Source organism: Somniosus microcephalus, chromosome 14 (assembly GCF_052327205.1).
Source record: "Somniosus microcephalus isolate GS21.2 chromosome 14, FLI_Smic_1.0, whole genome shotgun sequence".
Taxonomy (NCBI): domain Eukaryota; kingdom Metazoa; phylum Chordata; class Chondrichthyes; order Squaliformes; family Somniosidae; genus Somniosus; species Somniosus microcephalus.
In genome coordinates this window covers 75,914,866-75,938,883 of record NC_141000.1, presented here as the reverse complement: position 1 = coordinate 75,938,883, position 24,018 = coordinate 75,914,866, and the positions used below count along the sequence as shown (strand labels likewise).

At 41.8% G+C, this 24,018-nt stretch overlaps 1 protein-coding gene across 9 annotated transcripts in view; it reads left to right on the top strand.

Annotated features, from left to right (window-relative positions):
• Nucleotides 1-24,018, top strand: part of dcaf6 (ddb1 and cul4 associated factor 6) — a 176,055-nt gene that overhangs the window by 98,929 nt on the left and 53,108 nt on the right. For 5 of the 9 annotated variants that reach the window (XM_086006714.1, XM_086006715.1, XM_086006711.1 and 2 more), the window contains 5 exons: nucleotides 2,813-2,872; nucleotides 6,782-6,899; nucleotides 11,307-11,422; nucleotides 19,873-19,947; nucleotides 21,009-21,384. In XM_086006714.1, the coding sequence (XP_085862840.1) occupies nucleotides 2,813-2,872; nucleotides 6,782-6,899; nucleotides 11,307-11,422; nucleotides 19,873-19,947; nucleotides 21,009-21,384 (745 nt within the window). The remainder of the gene's footprint in view (nucleotides 1-2,812; nucleotides 2,873-6,781; nucleotides 6,900-11,306; nucleotides 11,423-19,872; nucleotides 19,948-21,008; nucleotides 21,385-24,018) is intronic. The other 4 variants (XM_086006716.1, XM_086006712.1, XM_086006719.1 and 1 more) reach the window with 2 other exon arrangements.

Genomic DNA, 24,018 nt, shown 5'->3' with positions numbered 1-24,018 from the left:
GGCCAGAAGGATGGCAGCTTTCCTTCCCTAAATGACATTCGTGAACCAGTTGAGTTTTTACAAACATCTGATAGCTTTGTGGTCACTTTTACTGGTTTTTAAATGAATTAAAATGATCAAAATGCCACGGTGGGATTTGGACTCCCATTTCCTGGATTATTAGTCCAGGCCACTATACTGCTGTAGTGCTGTAGTATTTTTGATCCTATCTACCGAGAAAAATTGCAATATAATTTCACAGGCCTACAATATCCTATTTACCTATAGGGTATAATTTGTATCAAATAATTTCAGCATCTAAAACATACATTCAACTAAAATAACATTCATAAAACCATTACTATTTTTACTGAATTTTAAATGTAAATTTGCGCTAGGTTATCATGTGATATATCAACAAAATTGAAATTGTGTTGTTCTAGCAGGAGCAGCCACATATACAATTTTTGTAATAGTTGAAAGTTGTTTTTTAAAGTCAATGCTAATGGTAGCAATTACACAATATGTTATTTCACAGAGCTATTTATATAGCAGGGTCTGTAAAGAGTCATGGGATATTTTTAACGTCTAGGATTAAGAGAAACTACTGAACAATTTTAGAATTTAGCTCTGTCTATTTTTATTAAAGATCTAGTGCAATCTTGGCGATCATTTTTGCTAGCATTAACATCTAATAGGTATATTTCAGACTTAGTTTTGTTCCATGTTATTTCCCATTGCTGTTAGTAAAGCTGGTTTCTTACTACAGATCAATTCTGCCAGACTGCAGAATTGGATGTCACCAAGCAAATTATTGTTTATTTTTAGTGGTAGATTGCTGATGTGTCTATTCTCGTTGGCCCAGAATGAACTAAAAAGTTACTTGTGCATACAGAGACTATGGTCCCCGATATTTGTGGAGAGCGGGCGGGGGCACCTGTCAGTGGTGGGAAACCCGGAAATTTGAGAGGCTGGCCAGCTGACAGGCGGGAAAGCCTGCAGTAGGCAGCAGCAGGGGACCACTAGGGATGGTCCCCAGCAATCAAGAAGATCGGGGTTGGTGCCAGGGGCTCAGATTGCAGGGGGGGGGCTTGGATCGCTGAGAGCTCGGATCGCGATGGAGAGATCACTGGAGGGGGATCGGCTGATCCGGGAGGGGGGGGAAAGGGGAAGAGAGATCACAGCAGGTTTTCTTGTGGGGTTGGGGGGAAGCACTCCTGCTCCTCCTGACACACAAGCATTGCTGAAAAAGCACTTACCTGCTGAATCCGGCAGCTCCCGCCTCCCTTCAGCTGTCTATTTTCCTGAGCCCTGGGAAACCCAGCCGCAGCTGTTCAATTCAAATTGCTGACAAAATATGAGGTGCGCAGCCTCATTTAAATATTATAATTACTGTCCCACCTCTGCAGAACAGGTTACTCGGTCGACCCCAAACCCGCCACGGTTAAACTGAAAGTAGGTGCATTCGTGGCAGTGTGTTTCCCATTTTTTTCAAATTTACCTCCGACCTCCTGCCTGTCATGTGAGGGTTAAAATTACCCCCTATATATAGGTAGAATGTAACTTCACTCTAATCATAGGAATGGAAACTGCTTTTCAGAGAATAGTTCAAATTCATAGTAAACCTATTACAGTTTTTAAGTTCGGATGTTGGAAAATTCTCTGCAAACTAGTGAATTTTTCAAAATAAACTCTGCTAAGTCTGAGTTCTTAGCTGCTAACTAGCCACCAGACCATAGTGTCTGGTATTCAATTGTAGATGTCCTTAACAAGTGTATGTGAATGAATAGTGGCCAACTTAGATATTTTAGCCATATATGTTATTTGATCATTTAACTTGAGAGTCCAAAAGTAAATGGTTTTAAGTATTATAAGAAAAGGTAGATAAAAGAGAACCATGTGAGTCATCCTGTACAGCTGGGTCACTTGTCCAAGTTCACCAGAATATAAAATACTACAGTACTTTATGTGCCACCATTTTTATTACTGTAGCAAAAGATGGAAATAAACTAAAATTGACCAGATATGTTTATCAGAAATTGAGATAATTTTGAATGGAGTCTATAAAAAAGAAAATGTTTACCAGTACATAGCAGAACTGATGGTGGATTATGAGGTTACAGAGGAAGACAAAGTAGTGTTAGTGGTGGCAGAGCCTTCAGCTGTCATGGACCTAATCTCTGGAATCCTTCCCTAAATTCTCAGCCTGTCTATCTCTCTCCACCTTTAGAAACCTTCTTGAAACCCATCTCTTTAACAAAGCTTTTGCCTTCCCATATCAAAGTCAAATGTCCATTCTTCATGCCTAGATGTTGAGTGTTGGCAATCCTGTCCTCATTTGCATATTTTTCAATGGGATGACTAGATATCGTTCAGGAGCAAAATCCTGGCACATTTTTCCCCCTCTCTCTAACCCAGGGGTATTGAGGCTAATTATAGTGCATTTAGATGTTCTAGCTGAGCTCGTATTTCAGGTTCCTACCTGGAAGCACGCTTGTGCTTGGTTAAATACAAACGGTTTGCCATTATAAGGGCACTATTTAACATCCAACAGTAGAACCACTTGCAAACTGAACAATCAGTTGAAACTGAAATGTATGTAACACTCATTGTGAAACAAATTGTGTGCTTTACATCTGCGATAACTCATTATTTTGTCAATTTATTGTTCCAGCTTACATTCATTATCTCTCAGCATAAAGCCAGCCATATCTCACCTGCTTGCAAAAATTTTTTTTTAAGTATTCACAGCTTTGTGGCTTTTTTTTGCTTGGGGAAAGATATTCACAAAAGTGCAATTTAATTTTTAAGTTAAATCTAATTTTTGTTTCAGATTCCCCTTCTTCTGTGGTAAACAAACAGCTTGGATCCATGTCACTTGATGAGCAACAGGGTGCGTGCAGCAAGAGATATGTGTACAAACACATATTTCTTCATTAACTCCTCCATGACTTCATCTATTGTCTGCAGAATTTTATTTCCTTTTTTATTTTACGTTGCCATAGTGTATTGGTTTCAGTGTGGCAAATTGCTGTCACTCTGATCTATTTTATTTGAATGGACATTGAATAAATTAGCCCTCCCAATGTTTTGATTCCTTATTACCTGCCGTGTGAAGAAAAGAATCAGTTCATATACTTGGATATAATTAGACTTTGCAGATGTAATGTCAATTTAAAAATGACCTTATCCCTTATTATACTAAACCTCCTTACAGGCTTTTAAAAATTAAAGTACATAATTCTAATTTTTGCACCCATTTTTGGCATCCTCTCCCAGGTTAGTTATAGGATGGGCCAAATGCAGAGTGAACGACTCTGCTGTTGCCCTACTTAAGAGCCACAACTGCAACATCAGAAGAGAACCCCAATTGCATCAGTGTGACAATTCCAACATGTTTTTTGCCAATCACACTCAATGTTCATCTGAATGAGGATAAAATTCACAAAAAAGGACTTCATTCCTTTTTTAATCTCCCCTTTCTTTATTCACTGCAACCATTTCTCATCCCCAGAACAAGGGAAGTTTATTTGCAAATTGTCAAGTTTGACCGTTTAATGCAAACTAACTACAGTAGTTGCAAAAAAAAGTTTTTTATTTTTAAATGAAACAGATTTTTACTACACTTTCTCTCAACAGACTTTGGGTTTCTTTGAAAAGGGTTTCGTTGATATGCATATATCTACATTACTGTAATCAACAGCAACTTGCATTTGTATAACATCTTTAATGTAGAAAAATGTCCCAGTGCACTTCACAGAAGCATAATCTGACAAAAATCAACAATAAGCCAAAGATGATGATATTAGGAGGGGTGACTAAAAGCTTAATCAAAGTGGTTGGTCTTAAAAGAGGAGAGGTATTCGGAGAGGTGTAAGGAGTGAATTCCAGAGCTTGCGGCCTAGAAGTCTGAAGGCACAGTCATCAATGGTGGGGCAAAATAATTTTAGGATGCACAAGAGACCAGAGTTTGAGGAATGCAGAATTCTCAGAGGGTTATAGAGCTGGAGAAGACTACAGAAATAGAGAGTGGTGAGAACATGAAGGAATTTGAACACGAGGATAACAATTTTAAATTTGAGGCGTTGGGAGACTGAGCTAATGTAGACCAGTGAGCTCAGGGCTGATGGGTGTGTAAGAATTGATGCAAGATAGGAAATGGGCAGCAAAGTTTGGGATAAGCTGATTTTTATGGAGGGTGAAGAATGGGAGGGCAGCTAGGAGAGCATTGGAATAGCCAAAATAAAAAGAAAGAAATGAAAATGCTGGAAAAACACTGCAGATTAGTTAGCATTGTTAAAGAGAGAGCGGGATTTCTGGTGTGTAACCTTTCATCAGAACCCAAAACATTAATGACAGATGCTGACTGACTTGTGTATTTCCAGCATTTTCTGTTTGAATTTCAGATTTCCAGTATTTGCTTTTTTCTTTTTGTTTTAATATCTTTCAAGATACTGAACTAACAAAGTAGTATTCCAAGACCTTTAATGTTTTTTCACCCGAATGTGTCAGTGACTTCAGCAAATTCAATGAAAAAAGTAGATGTGAGGAGAATAATCCACCTGCACATCCAGAAACATTGGGGGTAATTTTAACCCCCAAACACGGGTGGGTTTGGGTCAGGTGAGAAGAGAAATGTTAAAAATTTCAAACATCAACCACTTCCAGCTTTAACGGAGGCAGGACAAGGGGCAGGCGACCAGTCCGCTCTCTGGAGGCAGGTTGGTCATTGAAACCTTTTAAGGAGGCTGCGCGCCTTCAGTTTAACCCATGTTGGCCAGTTTTCCCAGGCTTCGGGAAACCTGGCAAGTAAAAGGAGGTGCGATGGGTTGGATCCATAAGGTAAGTGCCTTTCCAACACTGCTTGTGGGCCAGGAGGAGCAGGAGTGTTTCCTCCAGGCCCAACAAGCTTGCCCTGTAAACACCCCCCATCACCTACATCCCACAAATCTTCCCCCGACCCTTCCACAACCTGTCAACTTCCTCAATGCCCCCTGTGATTACTCCCAACCCCCCCCCCCCCCCCCAACCACGCTCTACCCACACCCCTCGCCCCCCAATCCACTAACTAAACTAACCTACTCCATGGCTGTGGCCTTTTCCAGAACTTTCCTCACCTGACTGGCTGCCAAGCCTGTCAATCAAGATGGCCTTAGGGTGGGGAATCTGGAAAAAAAAAATCACACATGCTGTGGAGTTAAAACTCCATGGCATTCGGGGAGACCTGCACTCCAGGTTTCCCGACCATAACTCCTCCCTCCTCGCTCCAAAATCCCACCCCAGTAAGTATCTGGGCCATTAAATCATTAACCTAAAAGTATGTTTTATTTGATATTCATCAAGCTTGTGTTTTAACCATGACTGGTGTCTTCATGTCTGGGTAGTTAAATCTACAATAATGTCAAATATACAACAGCTCTTCTTTCTTTTCCCCCCTCCTCCTCCTTCCCACAGCACATGTTATAAGAAGCAATCAGTGTTTCATTCTCCCCTTCTTTCCTTTCCCCTCCTCTTCCTTTGAATCTCTACAGCAAGAGAGATCATTTTAAGGTAATTTGATAAAGAACCAGAGGTGAGATGAGAATTTTTTTACACAGTGAGTTTATGATCTGGAATGCTCTGTCTGAAAGGGTGGTGGAAGCAGATTCAATAATAACTTTCAAATGGGAATTGAACAAATACTTGGAGGGGAAAAATTTGCAAGGCTATGGGGAAAGAGCTAGGGAATGGAACTAATTGGATAGCTCTTTCAAACAGCTGGCACAGGCATGATGGGCCAAATTACCTCCTCCTGTGCTGTATGATTCTATGTTGCTGGCTGCGAAGAAAAGGCTTTTGGGAATAATGTCTATATCGATTGTGTTAGAAGTATTTAGCTTCCATTGCAAATGCAGGATTGATAAAAGCCTCAAGCCCCGTTAACAATGGCCAAGAGCTGGCCAGGTATGAATGGATTCTTATTTCTTTTAAACTTACATATTTTAAAATTAAAGCTTTTCAGCTATCTTCTAACCATGTAAAAGGGATGCCAGTTTGCTGCTTCCTAGCGGTAGCAAATGAACAAAAATGCCTGCTTTATCTTGGAAAGGACACACCAAACATTGAAATTCAGTTTTAAATTATAGTAAATTAATTCGCACCTACAATGATGATCTCATTTTACAAATCCTGGAGAAATACTTGTGCAATGTTCCAGGGAACTTATCACTTCAGTAACCAACAAATAATTCTGTGAAGATTTAAACTCAACTGAAATATTGTTTGCATTAACACAGCATATACACCGTATATGTTTCTGTATTTGAGTGCTTCATTTATTTTAGTTTCACATCTTTTCCTTATGTACAAGAGAATATTGAGAAACCTGCACAAAATAAAGCCTGGATTCACAAATAGATTTTTTGTTCGAGTAGCAATTAATTTTGAATAAGTATTTAAATATATTTGTATCTTAACAGTTTTGAGACTCTTCCTTATAAATACTTATCAGTGTGTGGCAGGGAGGGGGGAGTTCTTGACTTCTTTTTTCTGGTTTAATTCCTGAAATATTTTTGCGAAGGTTTTTTTTGATTCTGTTCAAATTTTTTTAATCTATTCATTAATTTAATCATAGACTGATCTGGTGGGGTTTTTTGAAAGTATAAAATTGACCAATAGCTCAGTTGAAAAAGGGCTGCTGGGACTTTAAGTTTTTTATGATCGTACTGTGAAGAATTAGAATTTTGTTGTAATTAAGTAAGTAATTATTATGTGCAGTCAATCCTGTGTAAGGCGTTCTTATGTAAGATTTTAATTTTTGCAGGTAGTAGTGCTGATCGTTCCGGCATCAGAACAGGGGGTGCTGAACCAGTTCTTAGTTTGCATTATAGTACAGAGGGAACCACGACTAGCACAATCAAGCTGGACTTTACTGATGAGTGGTAAGTATAGTATGTGTTACTCACCAGCAATCCTATCAGCAGTTTGCTGATTTTCAAACCGTTTTTGTTAATGCCTATCATATTGTTTAACTTTCTTCTTCTACTTGTTTAATGTCCAAAAATGGCAGTCGTACAAGTGTTCTTAATGGTTGTTTAGATGCTCACCTTGCAGTTGCTTTGTCACCCTAAACTGCATTTAGAAATACTGATAGTCATATAAAATTACTAAATTTATGTATTTTTAAAAAATTACTCCCAGCTGAAAATCTACTGTTGTTTCTCCAAATATGCCTAAGTAGAAGAAGGTTTTGCACCTTAAGAGCATAAATTGTTGCCGAAGCTTTTCAGATTTGTCTGTTGTTCAGTGATCAATTACTTAATTTGTTCAATTGCTGAGACAAACATTTATTTCGGAGGGGGGAATGTCCACCTGCATAATTTTACATATTTTGATTATTTTCTCCTAGAAACATAGAAGATAGGAGCAGGAGTAGGCCATTCGGCCCCTCGAACCTGCTCCGCCATTCAATGAGATCATGGCTGATCATCCAAATTCAGTACCCCATTCCTGCCTTCTCTCCATATCCCTTGATCCCTTTAGCCTTCAGAAATATATCCAACTCCTTCTTGAATATATTTAATGAATTGGCCTCTACTGCCTTCTGTGGTAGAGAATTCCACAGGTTCACCACTCTCTCTGGGTGAAGAAATTCCTCCTCATCTCTGTCCTAAATGGCTTACCCCTTGTCCTTAGACTGTGACCCCTGGTTCTGGACTCCCCAGCCATCGGGAACATCCTTCCTGCATTTAGTCTGTCAAGCCCTGTTAGAATTTTATAAGTTTCAATGAGATCCCCTCTCATTCTTCTAAACTCCAGCGAGTATAAGCCCAATCGACCCAATCTCTTCTCATATGTCATTCCTGCCATCCCAGGTATCAGCCTGGTGAATCTTCACTGCACTCCCTCCATGGCAAGAACATCCTTCCTCAGATAAGGTGACCAAAACTGCACACAATACTCAAGATGTGGTCTCACCAAGGCCCTGTACAGGTGCAGCAAGACATCCTTGTTCCTGTACTCAAACCCTCTCGCTACGAAGGCCAACATACCACTTGCCGCCTTAACCGCCTGCTGCACCTGCATGCTTACCTTCAGCGACTGGTGCACAAGGATGCCCAGGTCTCGTTGCACTTCCCCTTCTCCCAATCTATTGACATTCAGATAATCTGCCTTCCTGTTTTTGACACCAAAGTGGATAACCTCGCATTTATCCACATTATATTGCATCTGCCATGCTTCTGCCCAATCACCCAACATGTCCAAATCATACTGGAGTTTCTTGGCATCCTCCTCACAGCACACATGCCCACCCAGCTTTGTGTCGTCTGCAAACTTGGAGATATTACATCTAGTTCCCTCGTCTAGATCATTAATGTATATTGTGAATAGCTGGGGTCCAAGGACCGATCCCTGCGGTACCCCACTAGTCACTGCCTGCCACTTGGAAAAAGACCCGTTTATTCCAACTCTTTGCTTTCTGTCTGCCAACCAGTTCTCTATCCAAGTCAATACCTTGCCCCCAATCCCATGTGCCTTATCTGTACACGCTAATCTCTTATGCGGGACCTTATCGAAAGCCTTTTGAAAGTCCAAATACACCACATCCACTGGTTCTCCCTTATCTATTTTACCAGTTACATCCTCAAAATATTCCAGTAGATTAGTCAAGCACGATTTACCTTTTGTAAATCCATGTTGACTTTGTCCAATCCTGTCACTGTTTTCCAAGTGCTCTGCTATTACATCTTTTATAATGGACTCTAGCATTTTCCCCACTACCGATGTCAGGCTTACCGGTCTGTAATTCCCCGTTTTCTCTCTACCACCTTTTTTAAATAGTGGGGTAACATTAGCTACCCTCCAATCCATGGGTACTGTTCCCCTCTAATCCATGGGTACTGTTCCAGAGTCTATCGAATGTTGGAAGATGGCCAGCAATGCATCTACTATTTCTAGGGCCACTTCCTTAAGTACCTTAGGATGTAGATTATCAGGCCCTGGGGATTTATCGACCTTCAATCCCGTCAATTTCCCTAACACCATTTCCCTACAAATACTGATTTCTTTCAGTTCCTCCCTTTCATCAGACCCTATGTTCTCTGACATCTCTGGGAGGTTATTTGTGTCCCCCTTTGTGAAGACAGAACCAAAATATGTATTTAATTGGTCTGCCATTTCTTTGTTCCCCATTATAAATTCCCCTGATTCTGACTGCATGGGTCCTACGCTTGACTTCACCAATCTTTTTCTCTTCACATATCTATAGAAGCTTTTACAGTCAGTTTTTATGTTCCTTGCAAGCTTACTCTCATACTCTATTTTCCCCCTCTTAATTAATCCTTTTGTCCTCCTTTGTTGAATCTTAAACTGCTCCCAATCCTCAGGTTTACTGCTTTTTCTGGCCAATTTATATGTCCTCTCCTTGGATCTTATGCTATCCCTAATTTCCCTTGTTAGCCACGGTTGAGTCACCTGTTTTGTTTTATTTTTATGCCAAACTGGGATGAACAAATTCTGTAGTTCATCCATGCGGTCTTTGAATGTTTGCCATTGCCTATCCACCGTCAACCCTTTGAGTGAAATTCCCCAATCAATCCTACCCAACTCACGCCTCAGACCATCATAGTTTCCTTTATTTAAATTCAGGACCCTAGTGTCTGAGTCAACTACTTCTCTCCATCGTAATGAAGAATTCTATCATATTATGATCGCTCCGACCCAAGGGGCCTCGTACAACAAGATTGTTAATTAATCCTTTCTCATTACATAATACCCAGTCTAAGATGGCCTGATCTCTCGTTGGTTCCTCGACATATTGGTCCAGGAAACCATCCCGTATACACTCCAGGAATTCCTCCTCCACAGTATTGTGACTAATTTGGTTAGCCCAATCTATATGTAGATTAAAGTCACCCATGATAACTGCTGTGCCCTTATTGCACGCTTCTCTAATTTCCCTTTTAATACCATCCCCAACCTCCGCACTACTGTTTGGAGGTCTATATACCACTCCCACTAACGTTTTCTGCCCCTTGGTATTTCTCAGTTCTACCCATACAGATTCCACATCATCAGAGCTAATATCCTTCCTTACAATTGTGTTAATCCCCTCTTTAACCAGCAATGCTACCCCACCTCCTTTTCCTTTTTGCCTATCTTTCCTGAATATTGAATACCCCTGGATGTTGAGTTCCCAGCCTTGGCCACCCTGGAGCCATGTTTCCGTAATCCCAATCATATCATATTCGTTTACCTCTATTTGCGCAGCTAATTCATCTACCTTATTACGAATGCTCCTCGCATTAAGACACAAAGCCTTCAGGCTTGTTTGTTTAATGCTCTTAGACCTTTTAGAATTATTATTTACTGTGGCCATGTTTGATTTAAACCGTTGATTTCTCTGACTGCCACTTTTGTTTTTCTCCTTCCTGTCTTTTGCTTTTATCCTTGTTTCCCTTTCCTCTGTCTCTCTGCTCAGGTTCCCAACCCCTTGCCATTTTAGTTTAAACCGTCCCCCAGAGCACTAGCAAACACTGCCCCTAGGACATCGGTCCCAGCCCAGCCCAGGTGCAAAATGTTCTGCAGCCACTCTGAGACATCCTTGACCCTTGCACCAGGGAGGCAACACACCATCCTGGAGTCTCGTTTGCGGCCGCAGAAACACCTATCTATTCCCCTTACAATAGAATCCACTATTACTATAGCTCTACACCTCTTTTTCCTCCCGTCCTGTGCAGCAGAACCACCCCTGGTGCCAGGATGTTGGCTGCTGCTGCTTTCCCCTGATAAGCCATTCCCCTCAACAGTATGCAAAGTGGTATATCTGTTTGAGAGGGGGATAGCCACAGGGGACCCCTGCACTACCTGCCTGCGCCTACTACGCTGCCTGGTGGTCACCCATTCCCTTTCTGCCTGTGCAACCTTTACCTACGGTGTGACCAACTGATTAAACGTGATATCCACGATGTCCTCGGCATCGCGAATGGTCCAGTATGTATCCAATCGCGGCTCCAGCGCTGCAATGCGGTCTGCCAGTAGCTGCAGCTGGATACACTTCCTGCACACATGGTCGTCAGGGACACAGGAAGAACTTTCGGGATATCAGTGTGGTGTAGTATTTTGAGGGTCTGGAAGTTTATTGTGCATTCTTTGTAGACTATTCCTAACATTTTGTCACTTTCTACTGGTGTTGATGTTTCACAAACAGTAAAATTTGTAAGAAACAGAATACAGCAAAATACAGAACTGCAGAATAATTATCCCAGTGAGTGTTGGAGTTCTCCTTACAGTAGCCTGAATATTAGTTTGTTGGCCTGTTTTGAAGCTCCTTTTATTAATAATGCTAGGAACAGTTCAGCTTCAACTTCAAGGGGAACTGGAACTCAAAGCAAGCAAAGTAATCGGGAAGAATCACAACAAATACAAAGCCCTGGGGAGCATTCAGAAGAAATGATGAATTCAAGTAAGACTTGTTGCTCCTGGATGATCTAGTTAGATGTTTGAAATGTATGAAAAAGACGAAAACTGACTTCTAATTAGTTAAAATAAATCTGTAAACCAGAAAAAAATAAGCTTTTCCAGTTTACTTTTTGAACAGCTTAATGCTAATTTACTGTGCAGAGTTACTTGTTTTATAGCAATGTATACAAATAGCAAATGATGGTCAATACCTAGCGGGTCAGTCAGAATCTTTTTTTAAAAAAAGGCACCCTAGTATCATAGAATCTTACAACACAGAAGAAGGCCCTTTAGCCCATCATGTCTGTGCCGGCTCTTTGAAAGAGCTATGCAATTAGTTCCACTCCCCCGCTCTTTTCCCATAGCCTTGCAAATGTTTCCTTTTTAAGTATATATCCAATTCCCTTTTGAAAGTTACTATTGAAACTGCTTCCACCACCCTTTCAGGCAGTGCATTCAAGATCATCACAACTCGCTGCGTAAAAAAAAAAAAAAAAAAAAATTCCACATCCGCCTCTAATTCTTTTGCCAATTATCTTAAATCTGTGTCATCTGGTTACTGACCAAAGTACAGCGCTTTGGGACGTCCTGAGGTCATTAAAGGCGCTACATAAATGCAAGTCTTTTCTTTTTTCTCCCGCCACTGGAAACAGTTTCTCCTTATTTACTCTCATCAAAGCCCTTCATAATTTTGAACACTTCTATTAAATCTCTGCTCTAAAGAGAACAATTCCAACTTCTCTAGTCTCTCTGCATAACTGAAGACTGGTATCATTCTGGTAAATCTCTGTACCCTCTCCAAGGCCTTGACATCCTTCCTAAAGTGTGGAGCCCAGAATTGCACAACCAGTGATTTTAGAAAGGTTTAGCATAACTCCCTTGCTTTTGTACTCTATGCATCTATTTATAAAGCCAAGGATCCCATATGCTTTTTTAACCACTTTATCAACTTGTCCTGCCACCTTCAAGATTTGCATATGTGAACCCCCAGGTGTCTCTGGCCATTTAATTTATATTGTTTCGCCTCATTCTTCCTCCGAAAATGCATGACTTCACAGTTCTCTGCATTAAATTTCATCTACCATATGCCTGCCCATTTCACCAGTCTGTCTGTGTTCTCCTGAAGTCTGCTACTTTCATCCTGACTACATTTCCAAGTTTTGAGTCATCTGCAAATTTTGAAATTGTGACCCCTAGACCCAAGCCCAGGTCATTAATATGTATTGAAAAGAGCAATGGTCTTAATACTGTGGGGACACCACCGTACACTTCCTCCAATCTGAAAAACAGTCTCTGTTTTCTGTCTCTTAGCCAACCCTTTAATCCCATGCACTTCAACTTTGCTAATAAGTCTATTATGCAGCACTTTATCAAACACCTTTTGAAAGTCCATATACACATCAAGTACACTACCATCATCAAACTTCACCTTAATATTTCAATGGAGAGTGAATATGGATAATTTACCTTTTTATGTTGACCTTTCCTCAGAACTGTTCTACATCCAAAATGTTAGAAGTACTGACTGACCTGCTGTGTATTTCCAGCATTTTTGTTCTTATTTCAGATTTCCAGCATTTGCAGTTTTTTTTTCTTTTTATTTATGGTAATAAAAATTGTATGTCTTATTTTAGAATACATTACGTCATGTTGCCTATTAAACGTATTAGTAAATTTGATTGGGGAAAAAAGTAAACTTAATACCTTTAGTCATGCATTTAATTTAAATATTTCAACATGTGTAAATTTATCTACAGACAAAATGTGAAATGTCATATAAGTTATCCAGAACTAAATATAATTGCTGTTTCACAAATTGATACATTTTATTTTAAGTTGTGCACATGCGACATCAAACATAAATAAGTGTGTCACCAACATAAATGTATTAATCTGTTTTATATATTGAAATTTATTGGATCAATCTTTTTGCTCTTTAATAATACTGGAAAACATAGTAGTCATGGGGAACAGCGGAATAATTATTCCAGTACTTAAATGAATAGCTCATTGACATCTTTCTGAAACGTGGAGGGTATATTCATTATATTGATCGAGATAGAAATTATGTTTGCATCTTCTGCAAAATTGACTTCCTCGATTAAATTAAGTTGCAAGTTGTCTTTCTGAAAATTAGATGAAGTTTTCAATTACAGATTGGATGAATTAGAAAATAGATTTTAATCTGGAAATTAAATAACAAATAATTCTCTCACAAGTAATATTAAGAGTGAGATGTGGGCAAATTAACAAATCTCAAATTTTTGCAAATATTTAACTTTTACTAAGTTAAGACTACTTTGGATTTTGATGACCTGCACTTGAATATAAGAATTTACTGAATTTATGTTCATTAAAGTGAGAAATATTAGTGCTGTAGATTAAATTATTTTACACTTTTAGCACTCATTGCTTGTATCACACAATTCCAGGTCAGATATAGCACAGGATAAGTGCAAGGTAAAGTTCCTCTTAGTGTGCCACAATCCCTACTCTTTCATTGTACTGATGTGACCTCTATTTCTGCATCAGCCATCTTGTGGTTTCTGTGAGTGAGACTGCAGAGTGCTAGGTTATGGTCCGTTTTTGTTGTATGCTTAAGCCCATTTGGAGCCATGTTAAGGCAAATTGAATCCATAGCACTTGGGAATCTTAACAGACATTAGGGAAAATAAACTTTAGTCCCATCAGTTTGGGCTAGATTCAGCCCCTGCTCCCTCACCCAGTCAATTTTTATTTAATTACTTCTTTGATATACAAGAGCTTACTGCTTTAGGCTTCCGTGTTTATAATGGTAGGTAGCGAGCAAGTAACTGCGGAATGTGGCTGGAACCACAATGAAATATAATTAAACGTTTTTTTAATGGATCTAGTAAATTAGTAGGGCTGGTGGGTTCCATTCAGTTCTTGGCAGATAACGGGAGCGATTTTGTCAGTGGGGGGGGGGGAGCGCGTGTTGGGAGGCAGGACTGCTGCATGTCGGATTTCAGTCCTGCCTCCATCGACTTCTGGCTTACCCACGCTATTTTCCCTTGATTGACCTTGTTAAGCCTGCCCAGCGGGCTTAGCAGGCCAATTAAGGGGAAGCCGGTTACAGAGAATGTCAACGTATGACATTTCATCTGTCAAAAATTTTTGACAGATAAATTGTCATCGTTTGACAGCTCTGTGAAGCTGTCAAACACTGACATTCTATGTTGTTTGATGAGTCCTTGTATTCAAGACTCATCAAACCTCTTTTGTGAGCAGAAATTAGATGGAGAATGCAGCAGCCATCTGTCATCTCTGCTGGTGAGATGCGAGACTCTCCGCATCCCCAACTGTTGAAGCCTGCAGGAAGAAACAAAGGTAAGTAACCATTTTCTATCACTTTCCACTCCCCTCACATACTTACCTCTCCACACTTGCACCCATCACTTACCTTCACAGCGCACAACAGGAGACAGGACCCGGCGCGGGTCGGCTACCCGCCTCCTGGGAAGATGGCATCCGCCCCCAGATTCTGCCATTTTCCCGGCAGTCCCGCCTCCAAACCCACCTCCCCAGGGCTGGCAAGATCGCGCCCAAAGTGTTCAAACACCAATAGTCTAGTGGAGAGTGTGGTAGTGTTGTGTCTTTCTGATCCACCAGCTGCCCGGTCTTCAACTTTGTTTTTCTATTTGTTCTACTTATTGCAGTGGCCTGGATTTTGCAGTGGTAATGACGTCGAAACTGTCAGCGTTCAACGTCATTATCCCTGTTAAACTGACAGCAACTTCAGGATTTAGCACATGCGGAGATAAACGCGGAAATCCAGAAGTTGCAGTCAGTTATTATCTGCTCTGCCACAGCGTGTGCTGTGGAACTCCCCAGAGCCAGTAATCAATTGAAATCACACTGAAGGACAAGAACTTTTTTTTTTTAATTCGTTTATGGGATCAGGGCATCGCTGGCAATGCCAGAATTTATTGCCCGTCCCTAGTTGCCCTTGAGAAGGTGGTGGTGAGCCGCCTTCTTGAACCGCTGCAGTCCGTGTGGTGATGGTACTCCCACAGTGTTGTTAGGTAGGGAGTTCCAGGATTTTGACCCAGCGACAATGAAGGATCGGCGATATACTTCTAAGTCAGGATGATGTGTGACCTGGAGGGGAACTTGGAGGTGTAGGTGTTCCCATGCGCCAGCTGTCCTTGTCCTTCTAGGTGGAAGAGGTCGCGGGTTTGGGAGGTGCTGCCGAAGAAGCCTTGGCGAGTTGCTGCAGTGCATCTTGTAGATGGTACACACTGCAGCCACGGTACGCCGGTGGTGGAGGGAGTGAATGTTTAAGGTGGTGGATGGGGTGCCAATCAAATGGGCTGCTTTGTCCTGGATGGTGTCGAGCTTCTTGTGTGTTGTTGGAGCTGCACTCATCCAGGCAAGTAGAGAGTATGCCATCACACTCCTTACTTCTGCCTTGTAGATGGTGGAAAGGCTTTGGGGAGTCAGGAGGTGAGACACTCGCCGCAGAATACCTAGCCTCTGACCTGCTCTTGTTGCCACAGTATTTATGTGGCTGGTCCAGTTAAGTTTCTGGTTAATAGTGACCCCCAGGATGTTGATGGTGGGGGATTCGGCGATGGTAATGCCATTGAATGTCAAGGGGAGGTGGTTAGACTCTCGCTTGTTGGAGATAGTCATTGCCTGGCACTTCTGTGGCGCGAATGTTACCTGCCACTTATCAGCCCAAGCCTGAACGTCGTCCAGGTCTTGTTGCATGCAGGCATGGACTGCTTCATTATCTGTGGAATTGCGAATGGCGCTGAACACTGTGCAGTCATCAGCGAACATCCCCATTTCTGACCTTCTGTTCCTTTGTGCTAGGTATGACTCCAGCCAGTGGAGAGTTTTCCCCACAATTCCCATTGACTTCAGTTTTACTAGGGCTCCTTCATGCCAGACTCGGTTAAATGCTGCCTTGATGTCAAGGGCAGTCACCTCTGGAATTCAGCTCCTTTGTCCATGTTTGGACCAAGGCTGTAATGAGGTCGGGAGCAGAGTGGTCTTGGCGGAACCCAAACTGGGCATCAGTGAGCAGGTTATTGGTGAGTAGTGCCGCTTGATAGCACTGTCGATGACACCTTCCATCACTTTGCTGATGATTGAGAGTAGACTGATGGGGCAGTAATTGGCCGGGTTGGATTTGTCCTGCTTTTTGTGGACAGGACATACCTGGGCAGTTTTCCACATTGTCGGATTGATGCCAGTGTTGTAGCTGTACTGGTTAGAGGCGCGGCTAGTTCTGGAGCACAAGTGTTCAGCACGATAGCCGGGGTGTTGTCGGGGCCCATAGCCTTTGCTGTATCCAATGCGCTCAGCAGTTTCTTGATATCACGTGGAGTGAATCGAATTGGTTGAAGAATGGCTTCTGTGATGGTGGGGACCTCAGGAGTAGGCCGATTTGAATCATCCACTCGGCACTTCTGGCTGAAGTTGGTTGCAAACGCTTCAGCCTTGTCTTTTGCACTCACGTGCTGGGCTCCACCATCATTGAGGATGGGGATATTCTTGGAGCCTCCTCCTCCCGTTAGTTGTTTAATGGTCCACCACCATTCACGACTGGACGTGGCAAGACTGCAGAGCTTTGATCTGATCTGTTGATTGTGGGATCGCTTAGCCCTGTCTATAGCATGCTGCTTCTGCTTTTTAGCATGTATGTAGTCCTGTGTTGCAGCTTCCCCAGGTTGGCACCTCATTTTTAGGTATGCCTGGTGCTGCTCCTGGCATGCTCTTCTACGCTCTTGTTGAACCAGGGTTGGTCCCTCCTGGCTTGGTGGTAATGGTAGAGTGAAGGATATGCCGGGCCATGAGGTTACAGATTGTGGTGGAATACAATTCTGCTGCTGCTGATGGCTCACAGCGCCTCATGGATGCCCAGTTTTGAGCTGCTAGATCTGTTTTGAATCTATCCCATTTAGCACGGTGGTAGTGCCATACTACACGATGGAGGGTGTTTTCAGTGTGAAGATGGGACTTCATCTCCACAATGACTGTGCAGTGGTCAATGCTGTCATGGACAGATGCATCTGCGACAGGTAGATTGGTGAGGATGAGGTCAAGTAGGTTTTTCCCTCTTGTTGGTTCAGTCACCATCTGTCGCAGAATTTTCAAATTGAAGTGTTGGTGGACTGGGAGCCAATATAGGGTATGAGTTAGGATACAGACAGCAGAGTTTTAGATGATCTCAAGTTTATGGAGTGTGCAAGGTAGGAGGCTATCCAAGAGAGCATTGGAATAATCCTGTCTGGAGGTAACAAAAACATGGATGAGGGTTTCATCAGCAGATGTGCTCTTGCTGGGGTGGAGATGGGCAATGTTATGGAGGTGGAAGTAGGCAGTCTTTGTGATGGAGAAGATATGGGGTCGGAAGCTCAGCTCAGGATCAAATAGGACGCTGAGGTTGCGAATAGCCTGGTTCAGCGTGGAAGGGGATGGAATCGGTCGATAGAGAACAGAGATTGTGGTGGAAGCCGAAGACATTGGCTTTGGTCATCCCAATGTTTCACTGGAGCTGGTTTCAGCTCATCCAGGACTGGATGTTGGGCAAGCAGTCTGACAACACAGATGCAGTAGAGTGAAGCGGTCAAGAGTCATGGAGTCCTCGAGTCATAACAGCACAGAAGGAGGCCATTCAGCCCATCGAGTCCGTGCCGGCTCTCTGTAGAGCAATCCAGTCAGTCCCATTCCCCTGCTCTATCCCCGTAGCCCTGCAAGCTCATTTTCTTCAAGTGCCTATCCAGTCTCCGCTTAAAAACATTGTGTGTCCGCTTCCACCACTTCCATCGGCAGCGAGTTCCAGGCCCTCACCAATTGCTGTGTAAAAAAGTTTTCCTCATATCCCCCCTGTATCTCATGCCCAAAACCTTAAATCTGTATCCCCTAGTCCTTGTGCCATCAACTAGTGGGAACAGCCTTTCCCCGTCTAGCCTATCCAAACCCGTCATAATCTTGTACACCTCCATCAAATCACCCCTCAAACCTCCTTTGCTCTAATGAAAACAAATGCAGCTTCTCCAACCTGTCCTTGTACCTATGAACCCCCATCCCCGGAACCATTCTGGTAAATCTCCTCTGCACCCTCTCAAGTGCCTTCACATCCTTCCTAAAGTGTGGTGACCAGAACTGGCCGCAATACCTAATTGTGACCTAATCAGCACTTTATAAAGGTTCAGCATAACTTCTCTACTTTTATACTCAATACCTCTATTTATGAAGCCCAAGAACCCATATGCTTTCCTAACCACTCTCACTATGTCCTGCCACCTTCAGGGACCTATGCACATTAACTCCCAGGTCTCTCTGTCCCTGCACACTCTTTAAAACTGTGTCATTAAGTATATATTGCCTCTCCCTGTTCCTTCTGCCAAAATGCATCACCACACACTTCTCTGTATTAAATTCCATCTGCCACTTGTCTGCCCATTCTGCTAGCCTTTCTATGTCCTGTTGCAGTCGATTGGTATCATCCTCACTGTTTGCCACACCCCCAAGTTTTGTGTCATCTGCAAATTTAGAAATTCTACTCTGTATTCCAATATCTAGGTCATTTTAAAAAGCAGTGGCCCCAGCACTGACCCTTGGAGAATACCACTGTCTACCATAACCGCAGTCTGAAAAACAGCCATTTACCACAACTCGCTGTTTTCTACCCTTAAGCCAATTCCTTAGCCAAGCTGCCACTGACCCACCTATTCCATGAGCCTCAATTTTGTTAACCAGCGTTCTGTGGTATTTTGTCAAACGCCTTCTGAAAATCCATGTGGACAAAATCCATTGCATTCCCTTCATCAATCCTCCCTGTTACTTCATCAAAAACTGCAATTAGATTAGTCAAACACGATCTGCCTTTTACAAATCCGTGTTGGCTCTCCTTAATTAGCTTAAACCTTTCCAAGTGTCCATTAATTTTTTCCTTGATTATTGTTTGTAAAACTTTACCCACTACTGATGTTAAACTGACCGGCCTGTAGTTACTAGGATTGTCCTTACACCCTTTCTTGAACAATGGGGTCACATTTTCCACTTTCCAATCCTCAGGCACCTCCCCCGCATCTAGGGAAGATTGGAAAATTATAGCAAACCCTTCTGCTATCTCCTCCCCTAATTCCCTTAGCAACCTGGGATGCAAGCCATCTGGACCAGGTGACATATCCACTCTAAGAATACCAGTCTTTCTAGTACAGTCTTCAGTTTTGAAATTTACAATTGACCTTCAATTTGGTCCCCACCAAAGCTAGTTAACCATTTAGTGTGGATTAAAGTCATGTGTCAGCTTGACCACGTAGCGGGCATCAATGAACTAGTTGGGTTTTTAAAATGATAAAGCAACAGCTTTCATGATCATTTTGCTATCCCACAAATTACCAAATGTATTGAACTTAATTTCACAACGTGCCATGCTGTGTTGCACCATAATCACCACACTACTTGTGTAAATTGCAGGAGAAATCTGGAAATGCACATGGACAGATGTTGTTGCTACTGACCTTTTAACAACGATCACATGCAGCTCCAAAGGTCAGATCCTAGAGGATAAAGAGCATTAGTGAACCAGATGGGTTTTTACGACAATCCAATAGTTTTATGGTTACCATTACTGATACTAACTTTTTATTCCAGATTTATTTAATTAACTGAATTTAAATTCCCCAGCTGCCGTGGTGGGATTTGAACTCACGTCTCTGGATCGTTAGTCCAGGCCTTTGGATTACTAGCTCAGATGTCATTACCACTACACTACCTTCCCCTATTACATTGGAATATCGCTGTTAAACCAACCCCCCCCCCCAAAAAGTTATCGTTGAATGAGGTGTAACTGGGTTTTTAACGGCATACTGACTGCTGAACAACCGTTCTGACCCTGATAAACTAATTTTATATTTGTGGAATGTCAAATTTTTCCATTATATGATTAAGAATTACATAGTTTTTAAAATAATATATATATTTTTAAGTTTGTTTATGATATTTCAGCTTCCATCTTAATCCTGTGTGTATGCCCCAATCTTTATTTCGCTCTCTGTAAAATTTGTAAAAAGTCATTTAGAATCTGTGCATTTTACTTCCTGGTTTGTTGTGTAAGAATTCTTCAGTGTGATTGGCTGCTTAGCCTGCTTGATGACATCACTGTTGTTGGATGCTGGAAATTCGCTTGATTTGGTACCAGGATGAAACAAAGGTCAGGAGAGCTGAAATTCACGCCATGGAGATCGCTAGATCTTTGTGGGCAGCTTTCTTCGAGATCAGTGCGAGCACTGTTGCATCATCACTGACCACAAATTCCAGGTCAATGTTTAACTTTCTTCGTCATCTGGTCTCATGTCCAAAAATGGTAAATGCACAAGTATTCTGAACAGCTGCTGATTCTGTTAATTAGAATTGCTGAGTGTGATTTTGATTGGTAATTATCCCTTGGATTAGTGGAGAGAATCTGAGACTTCATATGATCCTTAAAATGCAACTGAAAATTTTCCATTGAACTTCAGGTTTAGCTTATTTCATGAATTGACCCTTTGAACTTGGATTTGAATCCAAAGTCTATTTTGATTCATTACTATGTCTTATTTGTTTTCTTACAGATGTTTCGGCAACTGAATCATCTGAACAGTCAGGTAAACGAGTATGCAAAGTGAGGCATGTGGAGGTAGAGGAAACCAATAAAGAAGAAAGTACAATGAAAGCGAGCAGGGACAATGTAATAGATTATAGCTGTCAGTCTGCTCCAGCAGGTTTAGATGGGGGAAGCTTACAACAGCAAGAAGAAGCATCTTGCCAAAGTAAAGAAAGTAATGAGAGCAGCAACAGAATGACTGAATCCACACAACTGTCGGAACCAGTAAGATTGAGTAATCCAGACGAGTCTACTAGAACATCTGCCAATCGGGAAACTGATGACAGTGATGACGATCCTATTTTAATTCCATCTTCAAGGTTTAGGTCAGGACCAGGACATAGGTAAGATATGTGCTACTTGTTTATAAACTTAAGCCAGTTATTAACGTGTTCACCCTACTGAATTGTTTGTGAATCTTTTATTTCAAGCAGTAATGTGGATCAGCATTAAAATTAATACAATTGAAAAATAGATTTTAATTGAGAATAAATATGCAAAGTTTAAAATACCCTCATGGTATAGTTTTCAGGATTATGATTCAAAGTTGGCTGTGCTCAAATCAAATTGCTAGAACTGCCATTTTGGTTGCAATGGCATTTCTTGCAAAAATGCATTACCTTATTATGCTTAATTTAACATTTGTGCCTAATGTTCCACACTAAGCACTCATGAAGCATACTCTCCATATCACTTCAAGTTTGCAGTAGGCAGTATTCTAAATTGATTTAATTTCCCTTAATGGTTTGAAGTTCTGTTGTGGTTCATACACTATTTTCTAAATAATTTAAAAGCCTATGTCATGGAATCCACTACACAAGCCCTTAGTAAAAAGGATGATACTATATTTTTAATGATCACTTGAATTTTCCTAAATCAATAAAGACTAGTTTCAATCCAATTCTAATCCAGATGAATTGAAAAGTCCCTTAATACTTTTTTTCCTTGTTCGTATTAACACCTACACAGTCAAAGCTGTTGAGGTTACAAACTTTACTTTTATGGAGTACCATTGGGATACTTTGCATCACTTCCAATAAGCATATGAAAAGAAGGGAGAGAAGACTATTGGGGCAATGCAACATCGTGTAACCCTAACCCTCTCTAACTAATAGTAATGCTAACTCCTGGGGGGGGGGGAATGAAAAAAATCTTTGGCCAATTTCAGAAAAAGATTGAAAAATTGCTCCTAACCATAAGATAAAGAACAATGACAAAAACTTGCATTTATATAATGGCACCGAGGTTCTGAGGAGACTGAAAACTTCATACGGTCACATTTTCCAATGTGACCACTATAGTTCCATTGGGTCTGTTGGGTGCAGTGGGGTGGGGGTGCGGTTTAGTTGCCTTCTGCTTCGCATGCTTGACCATTATTATTCAGCCTCCCAGCCATGGTCTACTGGAAGTGTCCAAGTGCTAAAGAGCCCTCACGGGCCATTATGTGGAAACGCAGCATGATTCACAACAATTTATTTTCAATATCAAGAACTGCTTTGCCATGCTAACGTTACCATGACATATCGGACATGGAAAATGTTTCTTTTCTGTGCCACCTACAGGTGTGACTGGTACTGCTTGTACATATTGCCACTTTTACAATGGTTTTTCCTGTAGATCGAGCCTGGCGCACAAATTTTCAATGCATTTGAAATGGAATGTTGTGTCCTTCTCAGCATTTATACTAAGATGATTAAGATGGAAAACATCCCAAAACACTTTACAGAATGGAATAGAAAACATTTAAAGAAAAAAAAGTGAACATTAAGGAACTCAGCTCTTCATTGTGGTCCCAATTTGAACCCTTCCCATTAATGATTACTTTCTACTTGCACAATTTCAACCTACTCCCAGAGCATTCCACTATTTCCCAAATAATACTATGAAATTTTGAATCTAGGAACATCTCAATGGGAGTAGGCCATTCAGCCCATTGAGTCTGTTCCACCATTCAGTTAATTCATGGCTGATCTGTATCTTAACTCCATTTACCTGCCTTGGTTCCATATCCCTTAGATTTTTGTTAGATAAAAGTATTATCAATCTCAGTTTAAAATTTTTCAATTGACCTAGCCTCAACAGCTTTTTGGGCGAGATGGTTCCAGATTTCCATCACCCTGTGTGTGAAGAAGTGCTTCCTGACATCACCTCAGAATAGCCTAGCTCTAATTTTAAGCTTATGCCCCCTTGTTCTGGACTCTCCCACCAGAGGAAATAGTTTCTCGCTATCTACCTTATCATGGCCTAGAAATTCGGTTCCATAACGCCCGTTGTTTGTGTGCTACTGGTGCCGAATTGGGACCAAAATGGCATCCGAGCAGGTCGCGCACACCTCTGGTGCGGGTCGTGCCGGATACCATCTTGGTTAAGGCAGCCATTAGGAGCGTGTGCTAGAAATATGGTAAGCAGGTAGATCGTGACGTCAAGCAGCGTGCAATACTGATTTGACGCCAGTGCTGCCATTTTCATTGTCATCGCTGAAGCTATCACCCTCTCTTACCCTTGCGCAGCTGTTCAAATAACTGCGCATACGTGTTTTTTGACATTAGAACGTCATCTGCACGGGACCTGCAGATCGCTGTGCGGCTGTGCACTTAAACGGGAACGTTGGTCATGGGTGCTCTAGTCGTTATTCCCCTTGGCCAGCAGCATGACGGGGAGATGGAGCAGAGGCAGCAAAGAGGCCAAGCTACTTGTGGAGAGAAAAGGAGGAGGGGAAGAAGGGCTCGGCAGGAGGCCTTGCCCACCTAGGGTCTTCCGAGATCAATTATCTTACCTCAACCTGAGCCAGGAGTGGCATGTGAGGTGTCTGCGCTTTACGAAGGAGGTGCTCACAAAATTCTGCCACCTCTTGCAACTAAACCAGCAGCCTCACTCCAGGCCAGTGGCTGTGAAGATGATCTTGGCCCTGAATTTCTTCATGTCGGGATCCTTCTAGGCTGGAATAGGCGACATCTGTAACCTCTCAGTTCGCTGTC